This window comes from Triturus cristatus, chromosome 11 (assembly GCF_964204655.1).
Source record: "Triturus cristatus chromosome 11, aTriCri1.1, whole genome shotgun sequence".
In the NCBI taxonomy this organism is placed as follows: Eukaryota; Metazoa; Chordata; class Amphibia; order Caudata; family Salamandridae; genus Triturus; species Triturus cristatus.
The window spans coordinates 81,948,741-81,969,085 of NC_140594.1; the positions used below are offsets into that span (position 1 = coordinate 81,948,741).

The window sequence follows — 20,345 nt, forward strand, 5'->3', positions numbered from 1 at the left end:
GGGCTTTCTTGGCTGATTGCCAACGGGGAATATTAAACAATAGCCGGGCGGCACAGTTTTGGGTGACTTGGAGCCTTTTGGTCACCGCTGCAGGGGCGCCTAAATATAAGGCGTTCCCGTAATTCAGGCGAGAGAGAATCAGGGCCTGAACCATGACTCTCCTCGCCTGGAAAGGGAGCAGAGGAAGAACCTTGCGGAGCATTTTCATTAACCCAGCACAAGTTGAGGCAGTTTTGGTAGCTTGGACCGAGAAGTCAAGCGCCCTGTCAAGCCAAATTCCAAGGCTCTTTATCTGGGTCTTAGGGAGGGGAGGAGTGCCAAGGCATGTAGGCCAAATGGAGGCCAAGGTGTTCGGTGAAGAGTTACCTAATAACATGATCTCCGTCTTCTCCCCATTAAGTTTAAGACAAGACGAGTGCATCCACTCAGCAACAGCCTCTAGACACGGACCCAGGGTGTTAGACGACCCCTCCAAGTGGTCCAAAGAGACCACCAGTTGGGTGTCGTCTGCGTAGGTGACAATACGCACACCAAAGGGCTGGACTATATTTGCTAGAGGTTGCATATTAACATTAAAAAGAGTGGGGCTCATGGACGAGCCCTGCGGGACCCCACAACTAAGTGGTTGCTTGGCAGAAGTCGTCTCACCCTCGAACACCTGAAAAGAACGCTCGTCCAGGAAGGAGGTCAGCCATTCCAGGGGCGCGCCCGACACACCCATGCCTTTCAAACGATGTAATAGGATGGCATGGTTGACAGTGTCGAACGCGGCACTGAGGTCGAGTAGTATGATGGCTGCTTTTCCTCCCTGGTCCAGCACCGCTCTAGTCTCTTCTGTTACTGCTATAAGGGCAGTTTCAATTCCATGCTGAGGGCGAAAGCCCGTCTGAGAGGCACATAGTAGGCTTTTGATAATAAAAGATCTGTAAAAGAAATCAAAGTGAATGTAGGAGATTGGGTTTTAATCAAACGTTCTGGCCTCTTAGGTGTTTCTCTTACTAAGTACTTTAAACCTATGATGGTTATCAAAGTTTTTTAAAATGCAGTAAAAACTCAAGATCATCGTATATGGAATCTTAACAGAGTGGTGGTTGTAAAGGGTAAGTATGATGGGAGGTGTGGTGTGACCTCCCGCAATGACACCACTTCTCTTGGTCTTCCCACTCTTAATACCGACAGGATGGAAAAGATTTGACGTTCTTCCAGGGTGATTAAACCTCCTGGTTATCTCAATGATTATGCTTAACTTGCATGTTTTCGATGCATAGTATGTATATAGTTTGTTAAGGAAGGGAGGTGTGTAGTATGCTACAGCATCTCCTCTCTATGATGTTTTGCCCACTCTGTATGCTTCCATTCTTGTATCCTCTTGCCTAGGTCATTAGTAGAATGTGGTTATGCCATAGTACTACCCTAGTGTCAGTTGATGCTGTGGCCTCTCGTTGTTGGATGAGATCTTCTACTTGGATTAAACCTGCTTTAACAACCTAGTGCATCCAGCGTCTTACTTCAAGAATGCAACACAAATCCCCCTTAAAGTGTGGGTCTTAAAGATGAGGCCAAAGTATTGTCCCAGGCCCTATCCATACATCGGTGTAAGGTGATCACCTCCCTCATACATCCAGATCAATCCGGATTTGTGCCCCATAGAAGCACATGGCTAAACCTACATCAACTGTTTGGGGTTCTACACACAACAACCTCAAAAACATCTGACCCGGCAGCCCTGCTGTCGTTAGTCGCCAGAATGGCCTTTGATAGCGTGGAATGGAACTATCTCTTTGCCATCCTGGAACGTCTGGGCTTCAGACCAAATTTTATCAGTTGGCTTAAGCTTCTCTACCACCAACCTCTGACAAGGATGTGAGTCAACGCTACTTTGTCACGGGTGTTCTCGCTCCAGAAAGGGACCAGACAGGGTTGCCCACTGTCCCCTCTATTGTTTGCCTTGGTGCTAGAGCCACTGGCGGCATCAGTACGGCAGGAACCCCTGATATGGGGTATTCCAGTGGGAGGGGAATGGGACGGACGTATATCCCTATATGCAAACGACATTCTGTTGTATGTCAGAAGGCCAAGGCAATCCATTGATAGAGTACTGCAGATTTTCCATATCTATGGGGACTACTCAGGATACTACATCAATTTGGGACAAATCTCTGCTGTTTCCACTGGTGGGAGGTATTCCCAAACTTACGACTCGGTGCAGGGTACTAGTCGAGACACAGGGCTTCACATATCTGGGGATATACATGACTAGGAATCCTCAGGAGTTCTACCAATGGAACACAGAAGTGCAGCAGAACAGATTCATTGGGGATGCCAAACGTGGACGGTCGCTTCCATTCACGTTAATGGGCCGAGCAGCTCTATTTAAGATGGTGATGCTCCTGCAGCTGCTCTATACATTACAAAATACACTTTATGAAATCCCCAACCCCTTCTTTCAAAATGTTGAAGCTTAGTTAAGATCACCGCTCTGGGGCAGGAGCGTCCCGTGCATAGCTCTGTGTAAACTACAAAAAGGAGCCTATGAAGGGGGTTTGACGGTACCGGGCATTAAAGCTTACTACTTGGCCTCCCAATTAGTGAGTGTGAATGACTGGATATTCAGCGATAGAGCAAAACCAGCCTACAGAGTGGATAGAGTGGCTATGAGACCTGGGGGGGGTGTGGGGGGGGGGTATCTCCCCCCTTACTATACAACAAAGGAAGGGATTAGAGACCTGCCAGTAAACACACAGGCTGTGGTGAGGGCGTGGCAAGCAGTGACGAAGTTCCTGTGGTGGGAAGGGAAATTATCTGGGATGACCCCACTCTGGGACAGCGATGAGCTTCAAAAGGTGGGACAGCTGTGTAACTTCAGCAAATGGAATTTGCTGGACCTGGATTAGATTGGGGGATGTGTGGAAAGGACAGGCATATGGTTGAAATATCTCCAACTGGGATATGCCCTTAAGAGCCATATTGGTGAAGGGGTGGTCTTTGAGGAAACGTCCCCTCTGAAGGATCGACTGTTGATGGATCCCCTGACCAAAAGGGCAATATCGTTAATATATAAGCGAATCCTTAACAACTCCCCTGCCCCCTTGTGAGCATTAAAGACATCATGAGAGACGGACTTAGGCAAACTAGACGACAAGGAATGGACTGAGGCCATACAGGGCCCGAGAGAGGTGGCGATACGCACCGAATTACGACTGATCCAACTAAAGATCCTACACCGGGTATACTATCCAAGGACAGTGTTACACCAGCTAGGGCGAGCCGAGAATGGGCAGTGCCAAAGAGGATGTGGGCAGGAGGCTGATTTTCTTCCATCTGTTATGGGATTGCCCGGTGATATAAACATATTGGCTTGAAATAGGTAGAATCATGGCCATGGTAGTGGGAGCTGAGGTCCCGGTCGAACCCAAATGGTTCCTATTGATGATATCAAGTGACGAAGCCTGGCCTAGACACATGAGACTCTGGTTGACATTAGCCGCAGTTATCGCAAACGCAACATTGCAAAAACTGGGAAATAGCCACCCCTCCCCCTCAGGGTGTTGAACTGGAAATCAGACTTGGACTGGTGTCAGCAGGCGGAACGCGCAATATGTCGAAGTAGAGGGTGCCCAAGGAAATGAGAGAAGAGTTGGGGGTTCTGGAGGACGTATCGGGGTCTGCAAGGGGAGGGAGTGGGGCTTCAATAGTGAATGTTACCTCATGATGCAGATGTTTTCTGTTTCCGCCTGCAATGATCTAAGGAAATTAATGGTATGACTCTTGAGACCCGTATTGTACTGTGTACTTGAAATATTGCTTGCTCAGTATATTGTAATAAAAAGTGTTTACAAAAAAAAAAGAAACTCAACTGGCTTCCAATTGAAGCAAGAAGCATATTCAAGGCGGCTTGCGTAACCAACAATGTTCTTTACACAGAGAAACCAAACTCCCTCTCAAAGAAAATATCAAAAGCCCGTGGTACGAGGCAGGGCTGCCCACTATCACCGCTCCTCTTTGCCCTGGTCCTTGAACCTTTGGCGGTCTGGAATAGAGGGGACCCAGGTATCAGAGGCCTTAAATGGACGGACGAACACGAAGTCCGTATATCACTATATGCAGGCGACATTCTGTTCTATCTTACCTCACCAGCCCGCTCACTCCGCCGCGTTCTCCACATTTTCCACATATTTGGGGCCCATTCTGGTTACCGGATAAACTGGTCCAAATCCCTGATGTATTCCTGCTGGGGTGACCCTCCGCAAAGTCCTTGAGGTTATAGCATTCCAGTAGCAACCGGGGGATTCCAAAACCTGGGCATTTTCATAACAACTGACACAACTTTGTTTTATGAACATAATCTGTTGGGACCGTTGCAGAGGTTTAAATCGGATGTCACCCACTGGAAGACACTCCCCCTTACTCTTCTGGGAGGGGCGTCTTTATTCAAGATGCTCGCCCTACTGCGCTTCCTTTATGCCCTCCAAAATACTGCCATTCCGATCCCTGAATCCTATTTCTCGCAGATTGAGGCAACAGTTAGAGACTTACTTTGGGATAACAGGCCGCCTAGGATAGCTATAAACAAACTCACCATGGGGTGGTACGATGGAGGTATCGGGCTACCAGATATGCGTCTCCATTACCAGGCGTCACAATTAATTGCCATCAACAAATGGGTGTTTGGGTCACAAACTGACCCCAGTTTCCACACCGATCTTTGGTTAATGATCACCAGAGCAATAAATACTAACCATAAGAAATTACGTTTGACTGGCCCCACGGCCCGTACAGTAGAAGTGTGGCACGGAGTTCAGCGGCGGATGGGGTGGCGGGGGCGCCTAACGAAGGCTACCCCCTTGTGGGAACCTGATATCTTGGGACGACTGAGCGCTTGTGCAGGGTTCGACAAATGGGATATGATCGGAATATCTACTGTGGGGGATATGTGGATTAAGGGCAAGAAGACGCAGTTTGCGGAGTTACAACTCAAATATCAATTAGCACCGTCAGAGCACTTCCGATATCTTCAGATCAGCCACGCCATAGACTGTGCCCTCCCTAAAGACCCCCCCTCCCTGACTCCTCTCCTCTCAAGGATAGATTATTGCTGGACCCAATGGACCGTAAAGCCATCTCCCTCACGTACAAGAAACTGATCAACAACCGGGCTGACCCAATGCAGAAGCTACGAACAAATTGGGAGGTGGACTTAGGTAAAAAGGCTGACGAAGACTAGATAGAGGCTCTGGCTTCCACCCGAGAGGTGGCTATCCCGATGCGACTTTGGCTTGTTCAGCTTAAGAACCTCTATCGAGTGTACTTTGATGCCAAACTGTTATTTAAACTAGGTAGGAGCCCAGATACACTCTGCCTTCGACACTGTAACCAAACTGGCACATTCATACACATCCTATGGGAATGCCCCCATATACAACAATATTGGATAGACGTCACCCGACAACTGACAAGGACTTGTGATAAACCCATACATCCATCTCCCAAACTGTGTCTCCTCAACATCTGGGAGGCAACAGACCTCACCCAAGCTGAACAATCGTGGGCCACCATGGGGTGGAGTATAGCGACACGAAACATTGCCCAAAAGTGGGGGGCGGACACGGTACCACAACTACGCGACTGGGATAAAGACATGGACCACGCAATGGTAGCGGAAAAAACTGTATATAAATGAAGAGGTTTCCCACGTAAATGGGATCACAAGTGGGGACACTGGAATAAGTACAGGGGTGAAATTTGCATCTTCCCCACGATAGAACTTAGACGGGAGAGACTCGCAAGGTTGGAGGGGGCGGGTGATGACATGATGACGTAAATACCGGTCTACCAAGAACTCTGTGTGCAGGTGGGGTTCTCTGACCCAAAGGCACAATTGTGACCCTCATTGTACGATTAAGCTTCTCTCACTGTTTTATATTATGGGCTCCGGATGGACTGCAGATTGTAACATAATGCCAAAAGCTTGTACCTCCTGCTGAGATGTCTATGTAATGTCAAAAATGCTGCTGTTTTGTTTCTAATAAAAATTGTTTAAAAAAAAAATATATATCAAAAGCCGGTTGAAAGAAGTTTCTGTGAAGTTCAAACACTTTACTCTTGATTCCTCCAAAATTCAAGAAATAAAAATCTCTTGCCCGTTCCTTCTCTGAGAATGCGCCTAGAATTTGGAATGCTCTACCCCAGGATCTACGTGGCAATCAGTCATTCTTATGCTTCAGGACAAACCTTAAATAATTCCTTCTCAACAAACACCTGATTCCACCCACCTAAAATAATGGGTTTGCTGTTGTGCGCTTTCCCTCCCACTACCAAAAAACCTGAGTATCTCTACTTCTGGAACTTATTGAACATTTATTCCACCTTTTATTGTTTAATACCTCCATGCATGCATACTACTATTCTTGTGCATACCTTGTAAAGTGTAAAGTGAAGTCTGTTCAACTCTTGTAAAGCTCTTTGATGCCCTTGAGTCAAGTTTGCGCTATAGAAAACTCTAAAAGATGAATAAAATAAAATAAAAAATGTGTAGATTGCTGCTGCCTGTTCTGTACATGTTCTGTCTGTGAAGGAAGCTTCTGTCCATTGCTGCTGCCTGTTTTGTACATGTTCTGTCTGTGAAGGAAGCTTCTGTCCATTGCTGCTGCCTGTTCTGTACATGTTCTGTCTGTGAAGGAAGCTTCTGTCCATGCGTTATCTTTTCAGGGAATATAAGTTTGTGTATATGTGAGACATGCATTGTAGCTGCCTGTGCTGTTCTGAAGCTTGTACTGCTTATATTCATTCCTTTCTTGTTCTATGTGTGACTGAAGCTTGCACTGCTCATATTCACGCCGTTCTTATTCTACGAGTGACAGAAGCTTGCACTGCTAATATTCACGCCGTTCTTATTCTACGTGTGACAGAAGCTTGCACTGCTAATATTCGCCGTTCTTATTCTACGTATGACAGAGGCTTGCACTGCTAATATTCACTACATTCTTGTTCTACGTGTGACTGAAGCTTGCACTGCTAATATTCACGCCGTTCTTGTTCTACGTGTGACTGAAGCTTGCACTGCTAATATTCACGCCGTTCTTTTTCTACGTGTGACTGAAGCTCGCACTGCAAATATTCACGACGTTCTTGTTCTACGTATGACTGAAGCTTGAACTGCTAATATTCACGCCGTTCTTATTCTACGTGTGACTGAAGCTTGCACTGCTAATATTCACGACGTTCTTGTTCTACGTGTGACTGAAGCTTGCACTGCTAATATTCATGACGTTCTTGTTCTACGTGTGACTGAAGCATGCACTGCTGCACAGGATCTTCGTAAGGAAACCTGGCCCTGCTGCTGCCCATGCTGTACCTGTGGGCTGTGTCGTTAGGCGAAACGATGAGCCCCCACCCCACCCCCAGAATGTGAGGAGGTGCCCCGGAGTCTCCCATATCTCATAGATATTATTTAGCCTTCGGCCAAAGAGGGAACCATTTGAAGGGTGGGGGGCCCCTGGAGAGCTGCCAACTCTCCCTCCCTGCACCACAGGGGTCTGTATTATGTCCCTGGATGTGGGCCTTGTGGGTAGAACACTCTGGTGGTACTAGTTGAGGTCCCTCATAGGAGTATAGTGACAATCTGAGACTCAATTATGAATATTCTCGGCGTATGACAACCAAGGCTAGAATCCCCAATGGCTATAGAATGTCTGATGATACCTTCATTTTTATTCTGTTGTAGTTCTATCATAAAATTACCAGTTAAGTGGTTTCTTTAAAAAAGTACCACAGCTCTGCTGAGAAGTGCTTGTTTTGTCACACTAAGAATATGTCCGCCCTCCTCACAAGTTCTGTACCTCCCAATAAAAGTATTGCAGCTGAGAAGTTCTGACAAGGACCTCTTTATCCCACAGCAGTCCTTCTGAGAAAGGTTGGTACAGTTCAATGGAATGTACAGCAGCCTTCTAACAGACAGTACTGTGCCAGGACTATGCCATTAAACGCACAGCATGCCTACTGAGAAGCGCCTGCGCTGTCCCAATAAACAGCTCTTCTGAGATGCGTTGTCACTGTCCTACTCAGCGTACAGCACACCCGCTGAAAGAGCCAGTACTGGCCCAGAATGTGTATAGCAGCTTTGATGGTAAGGACCAGTACTACCTCATTCAACACAGCAGTCCAACGGGCAAGCGGCACTAATGACCCTGGGAAAAGATGAGACGTGTTGGCATGTAGTACCATAGCTGCCAAGTTTCCAGGGCCCATGCATAACTAAGTGCTCCAGTCCAGGCGTTTTTCCTTTGCATTCTGGAACTCGTAGTGCTTGTTTTATTAAGGGCTTAACAAGACTACAAGTTCCAGAATGCAAAGAAAACAAGCATTTGCAATGCAATAGGTCTCGCAATTGCGAGATTTTGAGCTATTGGCATTGTAAATGACAATTCCTTTTATTTGTGTTTAAAAACCTGCAATAATAAAAGGCATAGTCATTTACAATACCAATAGGTCAAAGTTTCTAAAATGGGAGACCTACTGCATTGCAAATGCTTGTTGTTTACAAGGCCCCATGCTGCGCTTTCACGTTAATATAGGCCACGCCCCTTTCTTTAGAGAGCCGTGTATAAAGAAAGGTCTGCGGCTGCTATTAAAGTGAAAGCGCGGTAGGAGGCGCTCTAACCAAAAAAAGCATTTGTTTGTCAAGTTGACAAATAAAAGCTTTTTTTGTAAAACCGCCCGTGAAAGCGAGCATGGCGCACTGAATGCGCTGAATGTTGCAGGGAAGCATGTAGTGCCTGCAGTAGGAGGAACCATTAAAGAAAATAGTGTTTACAGAGTAAATAAGACGTACAGTGTAACAACCGAGGTAAAAGGGTGAGTCCTCATGGGAGGTTACAAATGAAGACAAGGCGGTACTAAGAGGGACTAACAAGCCTATTAATGAATCAGAAGCCGGTATTTACGAAGGACAATGACACAAGCCAATCAAAAATATGGGCAGGGAGTGGGCGGAGCTTCAAGTCCATACTCCAATACAGCATGGCTCGCAGAGCACAATATGCGCTGCCCAGTTTCGACTTAAAAACCGTCCTGAAGCAAGTGGACTTGCATGGTACTGGGAGGTTGGATGGCAGCAGCTGCCTGTATAAACCAACTCCCCTGATGTATAATATATTTTGCTTTCTTATCAGAGGTGGCCAAGATCCTGCCGGATACTTTCAAAAGGGACTTCAAGGACCCCTGGAGAAGACCCCACATGCTACTGCAGGACATGCAAGCAAGGTACGTGAGAGACCAATGGAAGATGGAGACCTGGGGAGGAGATCTGGGTCTGGGACCATAGCCGAAACCTGGCCAACCCATGGTGCATTGATCTGACATGTTATCAGCTGTGATAGGCCGGTGGTGCTGGTGTAGAATCAGTCATATATCAGCCTGTTTTAGCCCTACAGGGTAATCTCCCATTCCCACCTAGACACGTCTGGGGCCCCAGTGAGATGGCTTGGTGAGTTAAGCACGTGCAGCTGCTATGCAAGTTACAAGTTTAAAACCCCGCTGGGCCCACTCAGCCCTTCACACTTTTGAGTTCGTACATTTAGTAACATTTAATTGGGTAATGCTAACACATTCTCTTCATGGAGCTTTAAGGCAGCATTAACATTAAACTAATAGGTGCAAAGCCTGTAGGTCTCTCCTTTAAAAGACAATTGGCAAGCTACTGGCTTTTCCAGTGCTTGTTTGCTATGGCACTGGCAAATTAGAAAGAAAGCTTTGGCAAAGCCAATTGGTCTCGCCTTTGGCAACTATATGCGTTGCAAATGGTCTTTAGCAATGCTGTACAGTGGTGTGCACCATGGCTAAGGAACGAATACCAACCTATGACTCAGCCGAGTCATTTTGTAGGTGCGTGCAACACGCATATGTACACCTACAAAATGACGCACATGCTTTTTTTTCCCCTTCATATCTCCTCATCCGAGTTGGATTGGTAGACAAAATGGAAAAAAAAATGTAAAAAGTGAGTTTTTTAAGGCAGTGGCGGAAGCAATAGGGGGGGCGCAGAAGCAACATGTGGGATTGGAAGCAACGTGGAGGGCGCAGATCATTGGGAAGCAACGCGGAGGGAGCAGGGGAAGGAAAGCAGGGAGAAAAAGTAACATAACCTGCGAGGGGGTAGAAGCGTACCTGAAAAAAAGAACATTGTGGAGAGGCAAGCACATCAAGGAGCGAGGGGAAGAGAAACACTGGGGCAAGAGATAGCAGCACATACAGAGGAAGAGAAGCACACTACCGAGACAGCTGGAAAACACATTCACTCTTGTGGAATGCTTTAGACAAAAGAAAAGGTAAGTCTCTAAAAGCAAGCAGAGAAAGCACAGAAGCCAGCCAATCAAAGAGATGGCAAAGACGCTATGCTCCATGGGAGGGATAAACACAAGATGGACAAGGCAAGCTATCGACAACCAATGGTAAGCAATGTTCTTGGTAAGCCCACAATATGTCTTTCGAAATCTGGTAGGCTCAACCTAAAAAGCATTAGAGACAAAAGTATTCTTCTATTTATCCCTTTAGGTCTTTTGTAAAAGAGCCACATGCTGCCTTACAAACCCGAATCAATTTTCAAAGCTTAACATATAAGGACAGTGACTATCTTTTCTTTTGTTTTGGGGCCTCCCAACATAAATGTTAGCTAGGTACAACTTCATCTGGCTCCGATAAGACAAAGGTTTGCACTTTTAATCTTGGAAACATTTTAAAATTCAGCAGCTTCACCCAAAATTCAAAGCTTTAGAGCAACTTATTCTTAAGGATAATTTATCTATTACAAAAGCGATTTTTACAAAGAGTACAAAGAGACATTTACTTTGCATTAAACAATGCGGTCTCCTCGAAAGATAAATTCTATATCCCAATTAAACACGTTAGATAGTGACAGGCCAACACGAGGAGCAATGTGTTTTGTGAAATTCATTAATACTACATCCACAAGACAATTTAAACACTGAATAAAAACCTAATTACAATGAACAAAAGATAGACACCGACACTGTAATAACACCCAACTCTGAAAAGAGAATTTCACAAATGTTAGTTGGGCTGGTAAGGGTTTCACCACCATCCACTTCTGTCACAAGAGATGCTGCCAGGAATGCAAAAGCAAAAAGCCAGTGTGAAATACTTGGGGTCCGGCATTCTGTCCATAACACAACACCCAGGTGGGACTTCTAGAATCGTGAAGATATAATGTTTGTATTTACATTCAAACACTGCCTTGCTCGCTGCCCAAAGACAGCAATGTTCATGCAAACAGGCTCTTTGGAGGAGTCAACCTGCATTTCCTCAACCAGCAATTCATTCAGATGACTGCTGGTTGAACATGGGAAGAGTTCAGGCTGAAAGCATCTCATGTGCATCACTCTGTTCCATACTGTGGTGTGAATGCTACCACACTGTGTCATGGTGAGACCGATGGCCACCATTGCCCCATCAGTGTACAGCGATTGGTGAACTTTGAAGAATACTGAGCATTTTCTGTTATATGCTCCTTGCTAGTCAAACCTCAAGACCAGATACATATGAGCACAAAGACACTCCCATGGCAAGGAGAAGTGGTGATCTGATCTGTCAATAAGAGGTCAGGGAAGCAGGGGGTAGAGTCATTGATCGAACCACTAGCGGCAGCCGACACAGATAAATACTGGCGAGGCGGTGGAAGGGGTGTGGGGTGAGGGGCCGGCGGGAAGCACACAGGGGGGCATGCGGTGGGGGGTGTAATTTTTTTTTTTTAAACACTTAGCTGGTGCTGCCGGCTGCCTCGTGCTTGTCTGTTTCCAGTTCATGCTGCATGAGAGCAGCATGGTGCTGTGCAATACAGCTGTGTTGGAGAAACCGAAGTGCGCATGTCAGTTTGGCCGGCCTAAGATGGCCAGCCAAACTGACATGCCCACTTAGAAGTGCACATCTACCACTCTTCCTCCCCCCTCCCATGGCTCAGCCCGCCCCTCCCTGCACACGCTGGCTCAGCCAGCAGCTGAAAAATAAAACAATAGTAAAATATTGTTTTATTTTTCGGCTGCTGGCTCTGAGCCAGTGGGGCAACGCTTCTCCACCATTGCGGAGGAGCCGCCGCTGCTAACCACCGAACACACTATCGAAGCACAAACATTATTTCGTTGTGCCCGCACTAAGAGTGTGCAAAGCGGGGAAGCTAGCGCTGTGTGCCTGCTCTTTTAGAGAATGCAGAAAGTTTGTAAACATGATACCCATGCACCAGTTGAGATACTGTCCATTGGGCCCCCGTTTTCAAGGCAGACATAATGTAAATAGTTTAGATGGCAGTTGTTGATCAGTAAATGTAAACAAAAGAAGCATGAAAGCACTGGTTTAAAACACAAAGTGAAGGTGCTTAGAACAAAAGTACCTCACTCACAGCACGATTACTAGAAGGACTGCAATCAAGGTGAAGCAATCAGTACTTAATCCATGCTCCAGCCTAAAGAAAAGGAAGTGAAGCCAGCACACACTGGCCAATTAGAAGGCAGCAAATAAGAGTGACAATGAAGCTAACAAATGGCAAGTAATGGGTGGGCTGCAGGCCTCTTGTATACACTATCTCTTGCAAGTGAAAACACATACAGTGCATGAGCTTTCGCAGGCGAGACCTGAAAATCTGAAATAGACGCCGGTGCATATTGACAGATGTGCATGCATTTACATAAATGGGCAGCCATATTGCAATGTTTTTTCTAATAAGGAAACACCCACTAAAGACCTGTTTGGTCAAGAAGTCGCGAAAGAGCACAGAAAATAAACTGCAGAAAGTAAATATGGTTCTTGGATTCTGTTCATTTTCTGTTCTTGCATCTGCTTTCAGGTCCCCTGAGCTCAGGGATAGAAAGATAGTTCAAGTTTAAGTGTACAAAAATGCAAAGTAAGGGTCACAACTGGTATCCCATGCTGATGTCTGAATAAACAGACTTACCTGCTCGACTTTTATTCTGAATCTGTCCCCAGTTTTCTTGGGGATTGCTGGCGGGTGGTTGAATTTCTAGTGACAGGACGGTCGAGGCACACCTGAACCACTTTCATCTCAGTTTGTGAATTGTTCTGCCTTTTTAGTTTGTGACAGATTAGAATATAATGTGGATGTCTTTTGCTAAGTAAAGAGTTTTTGTTTTGTTTATTGGTTAAACACAATTTCATCTAGCTGGATAGTTGATTTATTTACCTAATAACATGTTCCAGTGCGAGGGATGCTGTAACAGACGTGATGTGAGCATCGTATTAACCTTCCAGGGGGCGTTCACTTAAGCCCACGTTTAATGGCCCAGATTGAGAGGTATCTGTGTGTGGGTCCCCTCACAACAGTCTGCCTCATGGGGCTGAGACAGCTTTTTGCCACTAAGGGACATCATTCCGAGTGGTGCAAAAAGAAAATGAGGGGTATTTACTGTACCTGGAAATCACCAATTCTGCATGTGCATAAATACATATTTACTGCAAGCTCCACGGGTCAGAATGAGGCATAACATGCTGGATCGATGCTTTCACCATTTTTCACGATTTTGTCTTGCAAACTTTTTTCCGGAAAGAGGTTTCTGGGGAAAATCGCCGGAGTTTGGCAGGTACATGAAATTCAGAATGAGATTCTAAGTCAAAATGAAGCAGCAGGAGAGAAGCAGGGGGAAGTCTGGGTGAATGTGGCAAAGGAAGGAGCTGCTTGGTTTATATTCCTTTCTCGGACTTGCCTCAGGGTGACGTAGGTCAAGAACGCCCCTATCGCCCTGGTCTTGCTCAAGTGCGAGAGCTACATATAAATCTGACAGAGGGGCAGATAATTGACCCCCCAGTGTCATGAGGCTCTCCTGGCCTTGCCTAGGAGCTTGGGGTGGTTTTGCCAACTCTACCTTGCCCAAGGGCGGGAGGTGATTGATTGCTTCCCGCTCCTTATTCTTGGGAAGGGTTTTTTTTGTTGCTCCTCTGCTTCCCCTACCGTGCTCAGGGGCAGGATGGCCATTTCATGCCCCTTTCCTTGCCCTATCGGAGGTATTTCATCTCCATGGTCTTACCCAAGGGTGTGGAGAATGTGTTAGCCCCTGCCCAACATCTCCCCCAAGGATAAAGGGTTTGAAATATTGCCTAAGAAAAGCTGTGCCAGCTGTCCCAGTGCCATCTTCTCAGTTATGAAGATTGCCCCAGGGCAGCTGTCTGTGAGGACCTCCTTGGCCTGCAGACATGGGGGGCGAGGGCTCTCTGTTCACCAGTACAGTGGACAGGATGGGGTGATTATGGTTAAGGGAAAACCTTAGATTGTGAATGTCATGTCTTTTGAGGGTTTGATCAGTAACCGCTAGTGACACCTCTGTCAGACTTAACATCCATTTAACTTTAGTTTTATCCTGTGCTTTTCATTTATTTTATGTAGATGTGCAGCTCATAACGAGTGGGAAAAACCCAGCGCGATATGTCCAAGGAGGTGGCGGAGCGTGTCGTTAGCCTCCTTGGCTTAACAGAGCATATCTGAGGCCTGTTACAAAGGGCGCACAAGGTCGGGCAGTCATGTTTGAGGTTTGTTAAAAAGGGCACACGAGGTCAAGGAGGCTCTGTCTACGGCTTGTTACAAACGGCGCACAAGGTGAAGGCTGATATGTCTGAGGCTTGTTACAAACGGCGCAAAAGCTCATGGGGGACATTTCTGAGGCTTGTTACAAAGGGCACACAAGGTGATGGTGCCCATGACTGAGGCTTGTTACAAAGTGAGTCCGAGGTCAAGATGGCCATGTCTGAGGCTTGTTATGAAGGCACGCATGAGGTCAAGGTGACCATGCCTGAAGCTTGTTACAAAGGGCACAGGAGGTCAAGGCTGCCATGTCTGAGGCTTGTTACAAAGGGCGCACAAGGTTGAGGTGGCCATTTCTGAGGCTTGTAATGAAGGCACGGATGAGGTCAAGGTGACCATGCCCTGAGGCTTGTTACAAAGGGCACAGGAGGTCAAGGTGGCCATTTCTGAGGCTTGTTATAAAGGTCGCACAAGGTCAAGGCGGCAATATCTAAGGTGGCCATGTCTAAGGCTTGTTGCAAAGGGCGCACAAGGTACAGGTGGCCATGTCTGAGGCACGTTACAAAGGATGCACATGGTTGTGGTGGTCATGTCTGAGGCTTGTATCAAAGGAAGCCCAAGGTCAACGTGGCCATGTCTAAAGCTTGTTACAAAGGGCACACAAGGCCAAGGCAGTCATGTTTGAGGCTTGTTAGAAAGGGCACATGAGGTCAAAGCGGCCCGTCTGAGGCATGTGACAAAGGGCAACCAAGCTCAAGGCGGCCATGTCTAAGGCTTGTTACAAAGGGCGCATGAGGTCAAGGTGAACCTGTCTGAGACTTGTTACAAAGGGAGCACAAGGTTGAGGCAGCCATGTCTGAAGCTTGTTACAAAGGGTGCACAAGGTTGAGGCAGCCATGTCTGAGACTTCTTATAAAGGGCACACAAGGTCGAGGCGGCTATGGCTGAGGCTTGTTACAAAGGGCACACGAGGTCAAGGCGGCCATGTTTGAGGCTTGTTACAAAGGGCACACAAGGCTAAGGTGGGCATGTCTGAGGCTTGCTCCAAAGAGTGCACGAGGTCAAGGCGGCCATGTCTGAGGCATGTGACAAAGGGCGCACAAGGTCGAGGCGGCCATGTCTAAGGCTTGTTACAAAGGGCGCACAAGCTCAAGGTAGTCATTTCCGAGGCTTGTTACAAAGGGCACCCAAGGTCGAGGCAGCCATGTCTGAGGCTTATTACAAAAGGCACACAAGAGCTCAAGGGGGCCACGGCTGAGGTTTGTTGAAAAGGGCAAACAAGGCCGAGGCAGCCTTGTCTGAGACCTTTCACAAAGGGCAAACAGGGTTGAGGCGGCCATGTCTGAGGCTTGTTACAAAGGGCACCCAAGGTGAAGGCCGTCATGTCTGGGACTAGATACAAAGGGCACACAAGTTCAAGGCGGGTATGTCTGAGGCTTGTTACACAGGTCGCAAATGGTCGCGGCAGCAATGTCTGAGGCTTGTTACGAAGGGTGCACATGGTGAAGGCGGCCATGCCTAAGGATTGTTACAAAGGGCACACAAGGTCGAGGCAGCTATGTCCGAAGCATGTTACGAAGGCAGCACAAGGATGAGGCGGCCATGGCTGAGGCTTGTTAAAAAGTGCACAAGGTGAAGGGGGCCATGTCTGACACTTGTTACAAAGGGCGCACACGGTCAAGTCGGCCCTGTCTGAGGCTTGTTTCAAAGGGCACCCATAGTCAAGGCAGCCATGTCTGAGGCCTGTTAGAAAGGAGGCAAAAGGTGAAGGCGGCCATGTCTGCGGATTGTTACAGAGGGCACCCGAGGGGAAGGCGGCGATGTCTGAGACTTGTTACGAAGGGCGCACAAGGATGAGGTGGCCATGGCTGAGGCTTGTTACAAAGGGCACACAAGGTCAAGGCAGTCGTGTCTGAGGCATGTGACAAAGGGCACCCAAGGTCAAGGCTACATGTCTGAGGCTTGTTGCAAAGAGTGCACGAGGTCAAGGCGGCCCGTCTGAGGCATGTGATAAAGGGTGCACAAGGTAGAGGCGGTCATGTCTAAGGCTTGTTACAAAGGGCCCACAAGGTCAATGGGGCCACTTCTGGGGCTTGTTGCAAAGGGAGACCGAGGTCAAGGCGGTCATGTCTGATTCTTGATACAAAGGGCGCACAAGGTCGAGGCAGCGTTGTCTGAGACCTGTTAGAAAGGAGGCACAAGGTGACGGCGGTCATGTCTGCGGATTGTTACAGAGGGCACCCGAGGGGAAGGCGGCGATGTCTGAGACTTGTAATGAAGGGCGCACAAGGATGAGGCAGCCATGGCTGAGGCTTGTTACAAAAAGTGCACAAGGTGAAGGCGGCCATGTCTAAAGCTTGTTACAAAGGGCGCACAAGACCTAGGCAGCTATGTCTGAAGCTTGTTACGAAGGGCCACAAGGATGAGGCGGCCGTGGCTGAGGCTTGTTACAAAGGGCATGTGAGGTCAAGGCGGTCGTGTCTGCGGCATGTGACAAAGGGCACCCAAGGTCAAGGCGGGCATGTTTGAGGCTTGTTACAAAGGGTGCTTGAGGTCAAGGCGGACCTGTCTGAGGCAGGAAACAAAGGGCACCCAAGGTCACGGCGGGCATGTCTGAGGCTTGTTGCAGAGAGTGCATGAGGTCAAGGCGGCCCTGTCTGAGGCATGTGACAAAGGGCGCACAAGGTAGAGGCGGTCATGTCTAAGACTTGTTACAAAGGGCGCACGAGGTCAAGGGGGCCACTTCTGGGGCTTGTTGCAAAGGGAGACCAAGGTCAAGGCGGCCATGTCTGATTCTTGTTACAAAGGGCGCACAAGGTCGAGGCAGCGTTGTCTGAGGCTTGTTACAAAGGGCACAGAGGGTATAGGTGGACATGTCTGAGGCTTATTACAAAAGGCACACAAGCTCAAGGGGGCCACGGCTGAGGTTTTTTGGAAAAGGCAAACAAGGCCGAGGGAGCCTTGTCTGAGACCTTTCACAAAGGGCAAACAAGGTACAGGCGGCCACGTCTGAGGCTTGTTACACAGGGCGCACAATATCGAGGTGGCTATGTCTGAGGCATGTTACAAAGGGAGCACAAGCTCAAGGGGGCCATGTCTCAGGCTTGTTACAAAGAGCGCACAAGCTCAAGGTGGCCATGTCTGAGGCTTGTTACAAAGGACGCACAAGTTCGAGGTGGCCATGTCTGAGGCTTGTTACAAAGGACGCACAAGTTCGAGGTGGCCATGTCTGAGGCTTGTTACAAAGGGCGCAGAAGGCTGAGGCAGCCATTTCTGAGGCTTGTTACAAAGGGCGCACAAGTTCGAGGTGGCCATGTCTGAGGCTTGTTACAAAGTGTGCACGAGGTCAAGGCGGCCTTGTTTGAGGCTTGTTACAAAGCGCGCACAAAGTCTTGTTACAAAGGGCGCTTGAGATCAAGGTTGCCCTGGCTGAGGCATGTGACAAAGGGCACCCAAGATGAAGGCAGCCATGTCTGATGCTTGTTACAAAGGGCACACAAGCTCAAGAGAGGCACGTCTAAAACTTGTTATAAAGGGCAAACAAGGTCAAGGCGGCCATGTCTGAGGCTTGTTACAAAGGGCGCATAAGGTCGAGGCAGCCATGTCTGAGGCTTGTTACAAAGGGCACAGTAGGCCAAGGCGGCAGTGTCTGAGGCTTTTTACAAAGGGTGCACAGCGTCGGGCTGTCATGTCTAAGGTTTGGGACAAAGAGAACACGAGGTGATGGCGGCCATGTCAAAGGCTTGTTACAAAGGGCGCACGAGGTCAAGTCAACCATGTCTGAGGGTTGTTACAAAGGGCACACTAGGTCAAGGTGGCCGTGTCTGAGGATTGTTACAAAGGGCACATGAGGTCAAGGCGGCCATGTATGAGGCACGTGACAAAGGGCATGCATGGTCATGGCGGCCATGTCTGAGGCTTGTTACAGAGGGCACCCGAGGTCGAGGCGGCCCCATCTGAGGCTTGTTACAGAGGGCACCTGAGGTCGAGGCGGCCCTGTCTGAGGCTTGTTACAGAGGGGGCAGAAGGTCGAGGCGGCCCTGTTTGAGACTTGTTAAAAAGTTCACCCAAGGGAAAGGCGGCCATGTCTGATGCTTGTTACAAGTGGGCACCCAAGATTGAGGAGGCCCTGTCTGAGCCTTGTTTCAAAAGGTGCTCAACGTCAAGGCGGCCAAATCTGAGTCTTGTTACAAAGTGCGCACGAGGTCGAGGCACCATATCTGAGGCTTGTTAGAAAGTGCGCACAAGGTCAAGGCACCATATCTGAGGCTTGTTACAAAGGGCGCACAAGGTCGGGCAGCCATGTCTGAGGTTTGTTACAAAGGGTGCACAAGTCCGGGCAACCATGTCTGAGGCTTGTTACAAAGGGTACATGAGGTCAAGGCGGCCCAACTGAGACATGTGACAAAGGGCACCCAAACTCAAGGTGGCCATGTCTGAGGCTTGTTACAAAGGGCGCACAGGGTCGAGTGGGCCATGTCTGAGGCGTGTGACAACAGGTGCACAAGGTGAAGGCGGCCATGTCGCAGGCTTGTTACATAGGGTGTAAAAGTTCAAGGCGGCCATGTCTGAGGCATGTGACACAGGGCGCACAAGGTCAAGGCGGCTATGTCTGAGGCTTGTTACAAAGGGCACCCGAGGTCGAGGCAGTCCTTTCTGAGGCTCGTTAGACTAGGGCGCACAAGGTTGAGGCGGCCCTGTCTGAGGCTTGTTACAAAGGGCACACGAGGTAAAGGCGGCCCTGTCTAAGGCTTGTTACGAAGGGTGTACAAGTTCAAGGCGGCCATGTCTGAAGCTTGTTACAAAGGGCACCCGAGGTCGAGGCAGCCCTTTCTGAGGATTGTTGCATAGGGCGCACCAGGTTGAGGCGGCCCTGTCTGAGGCTTATGACAAAGGGCACCCAAGGTGAAGGCCGTCATGTCTGAGACTTGTTACAAAGGGCTCCCAAGTTCAAGGCGGTTATGTCTGAGGCTTGATACACAGGGCGCAAATGGTCGAGGCAGCAATGTCTGAGGCTTTTTACGAAGGGTGCACAAGGTGAAGACGGCCATGGCTGAGGCTTGTTACAAAGGGCACACGAGGTCAAGGCAGCCCTGTCTGAGGCATGTGACAAAGGGTGCACAAGGTCGAGGCAGCCATGTCTAAGGCTTGTAACAAATGGCGAACAAGCTCAAGGGGGCCACTTTTGAGACTTGTTGCAAAGGGAGACCGAGGTCAAGGCGGTCATGTCTGATTCTTGTTACAAAGGGTGCACAAGGTCGAGGCAGCGTTGTCTGAGGCTTGTTACAAAGGGCGCACAACTCAAGGCAGTCATTTCTAAGACTTGTTACAAAGGGCACCCAAGGTCGAGGGGGCCACGGCTGAGGCTTGTTGGAAAGGGCAAACAAGGCCGAGGCAGCCTTGTCTGAGACCTTTCACAAAGGGCAAACAGGATTGAGGCGGCCATGGCTGAGGCTTGTTACAAAAAGTGCACATGGTGAAAGGGGCCATGTCTGACGCTTGTTACAAAGGGCGCACAAGGTCAAGTCGGCCCTGTCTGAGGCTTGTTTCAAAGGGCACCCATAGCCAAGGCAGCCATGTCTGAGGCTTGTAAGAAAGGCGGCACAAGGTGAAGGCGGCCATGTCTACTGATTGTTACAGAGGGCACCCGAGGTGAAGGCGGCGATGTCTGAGACTTGTTATGAAGGGCGCACAAGGATGAGGCAGCCATGGCTGAGGCTTGTTACAAAGGACACAGGAGGCTGAGGCAGCCATGTCTGAGGCCTGTTAGAAAGGGCGCACAAGGTCTGAGGCTTTTTACAAAGGG

At 48.5% G+C, this 20,345-nt stretch overlaps 1 protein-coding gene across 2 annotated transcripts in view; it reads left to right on the forward strand.

The window, feature by feature from the left end:
• Positions 1–20,345, forward strand: part of LOC146783278 (somatomedin-B and thrombospondin type-1 domain-containing protein-like) — a 404,714-nt gene that overhangs the window by 281,823 nt on the left and 102,546 nt on the right. For both annotated transcript variants that reach the window (XM_085633512.1, XM_085633513.1), the window contains exon 3: positions 9,171–9,261. In XM_085633512.1, coding sequence (XP_085489638.1) covers positions 9,171–9,261 — 91 coding nt within the window. The remainder of the gene's footprint in view (positions 1–9,170; positions 9,262–20,345) is intronic.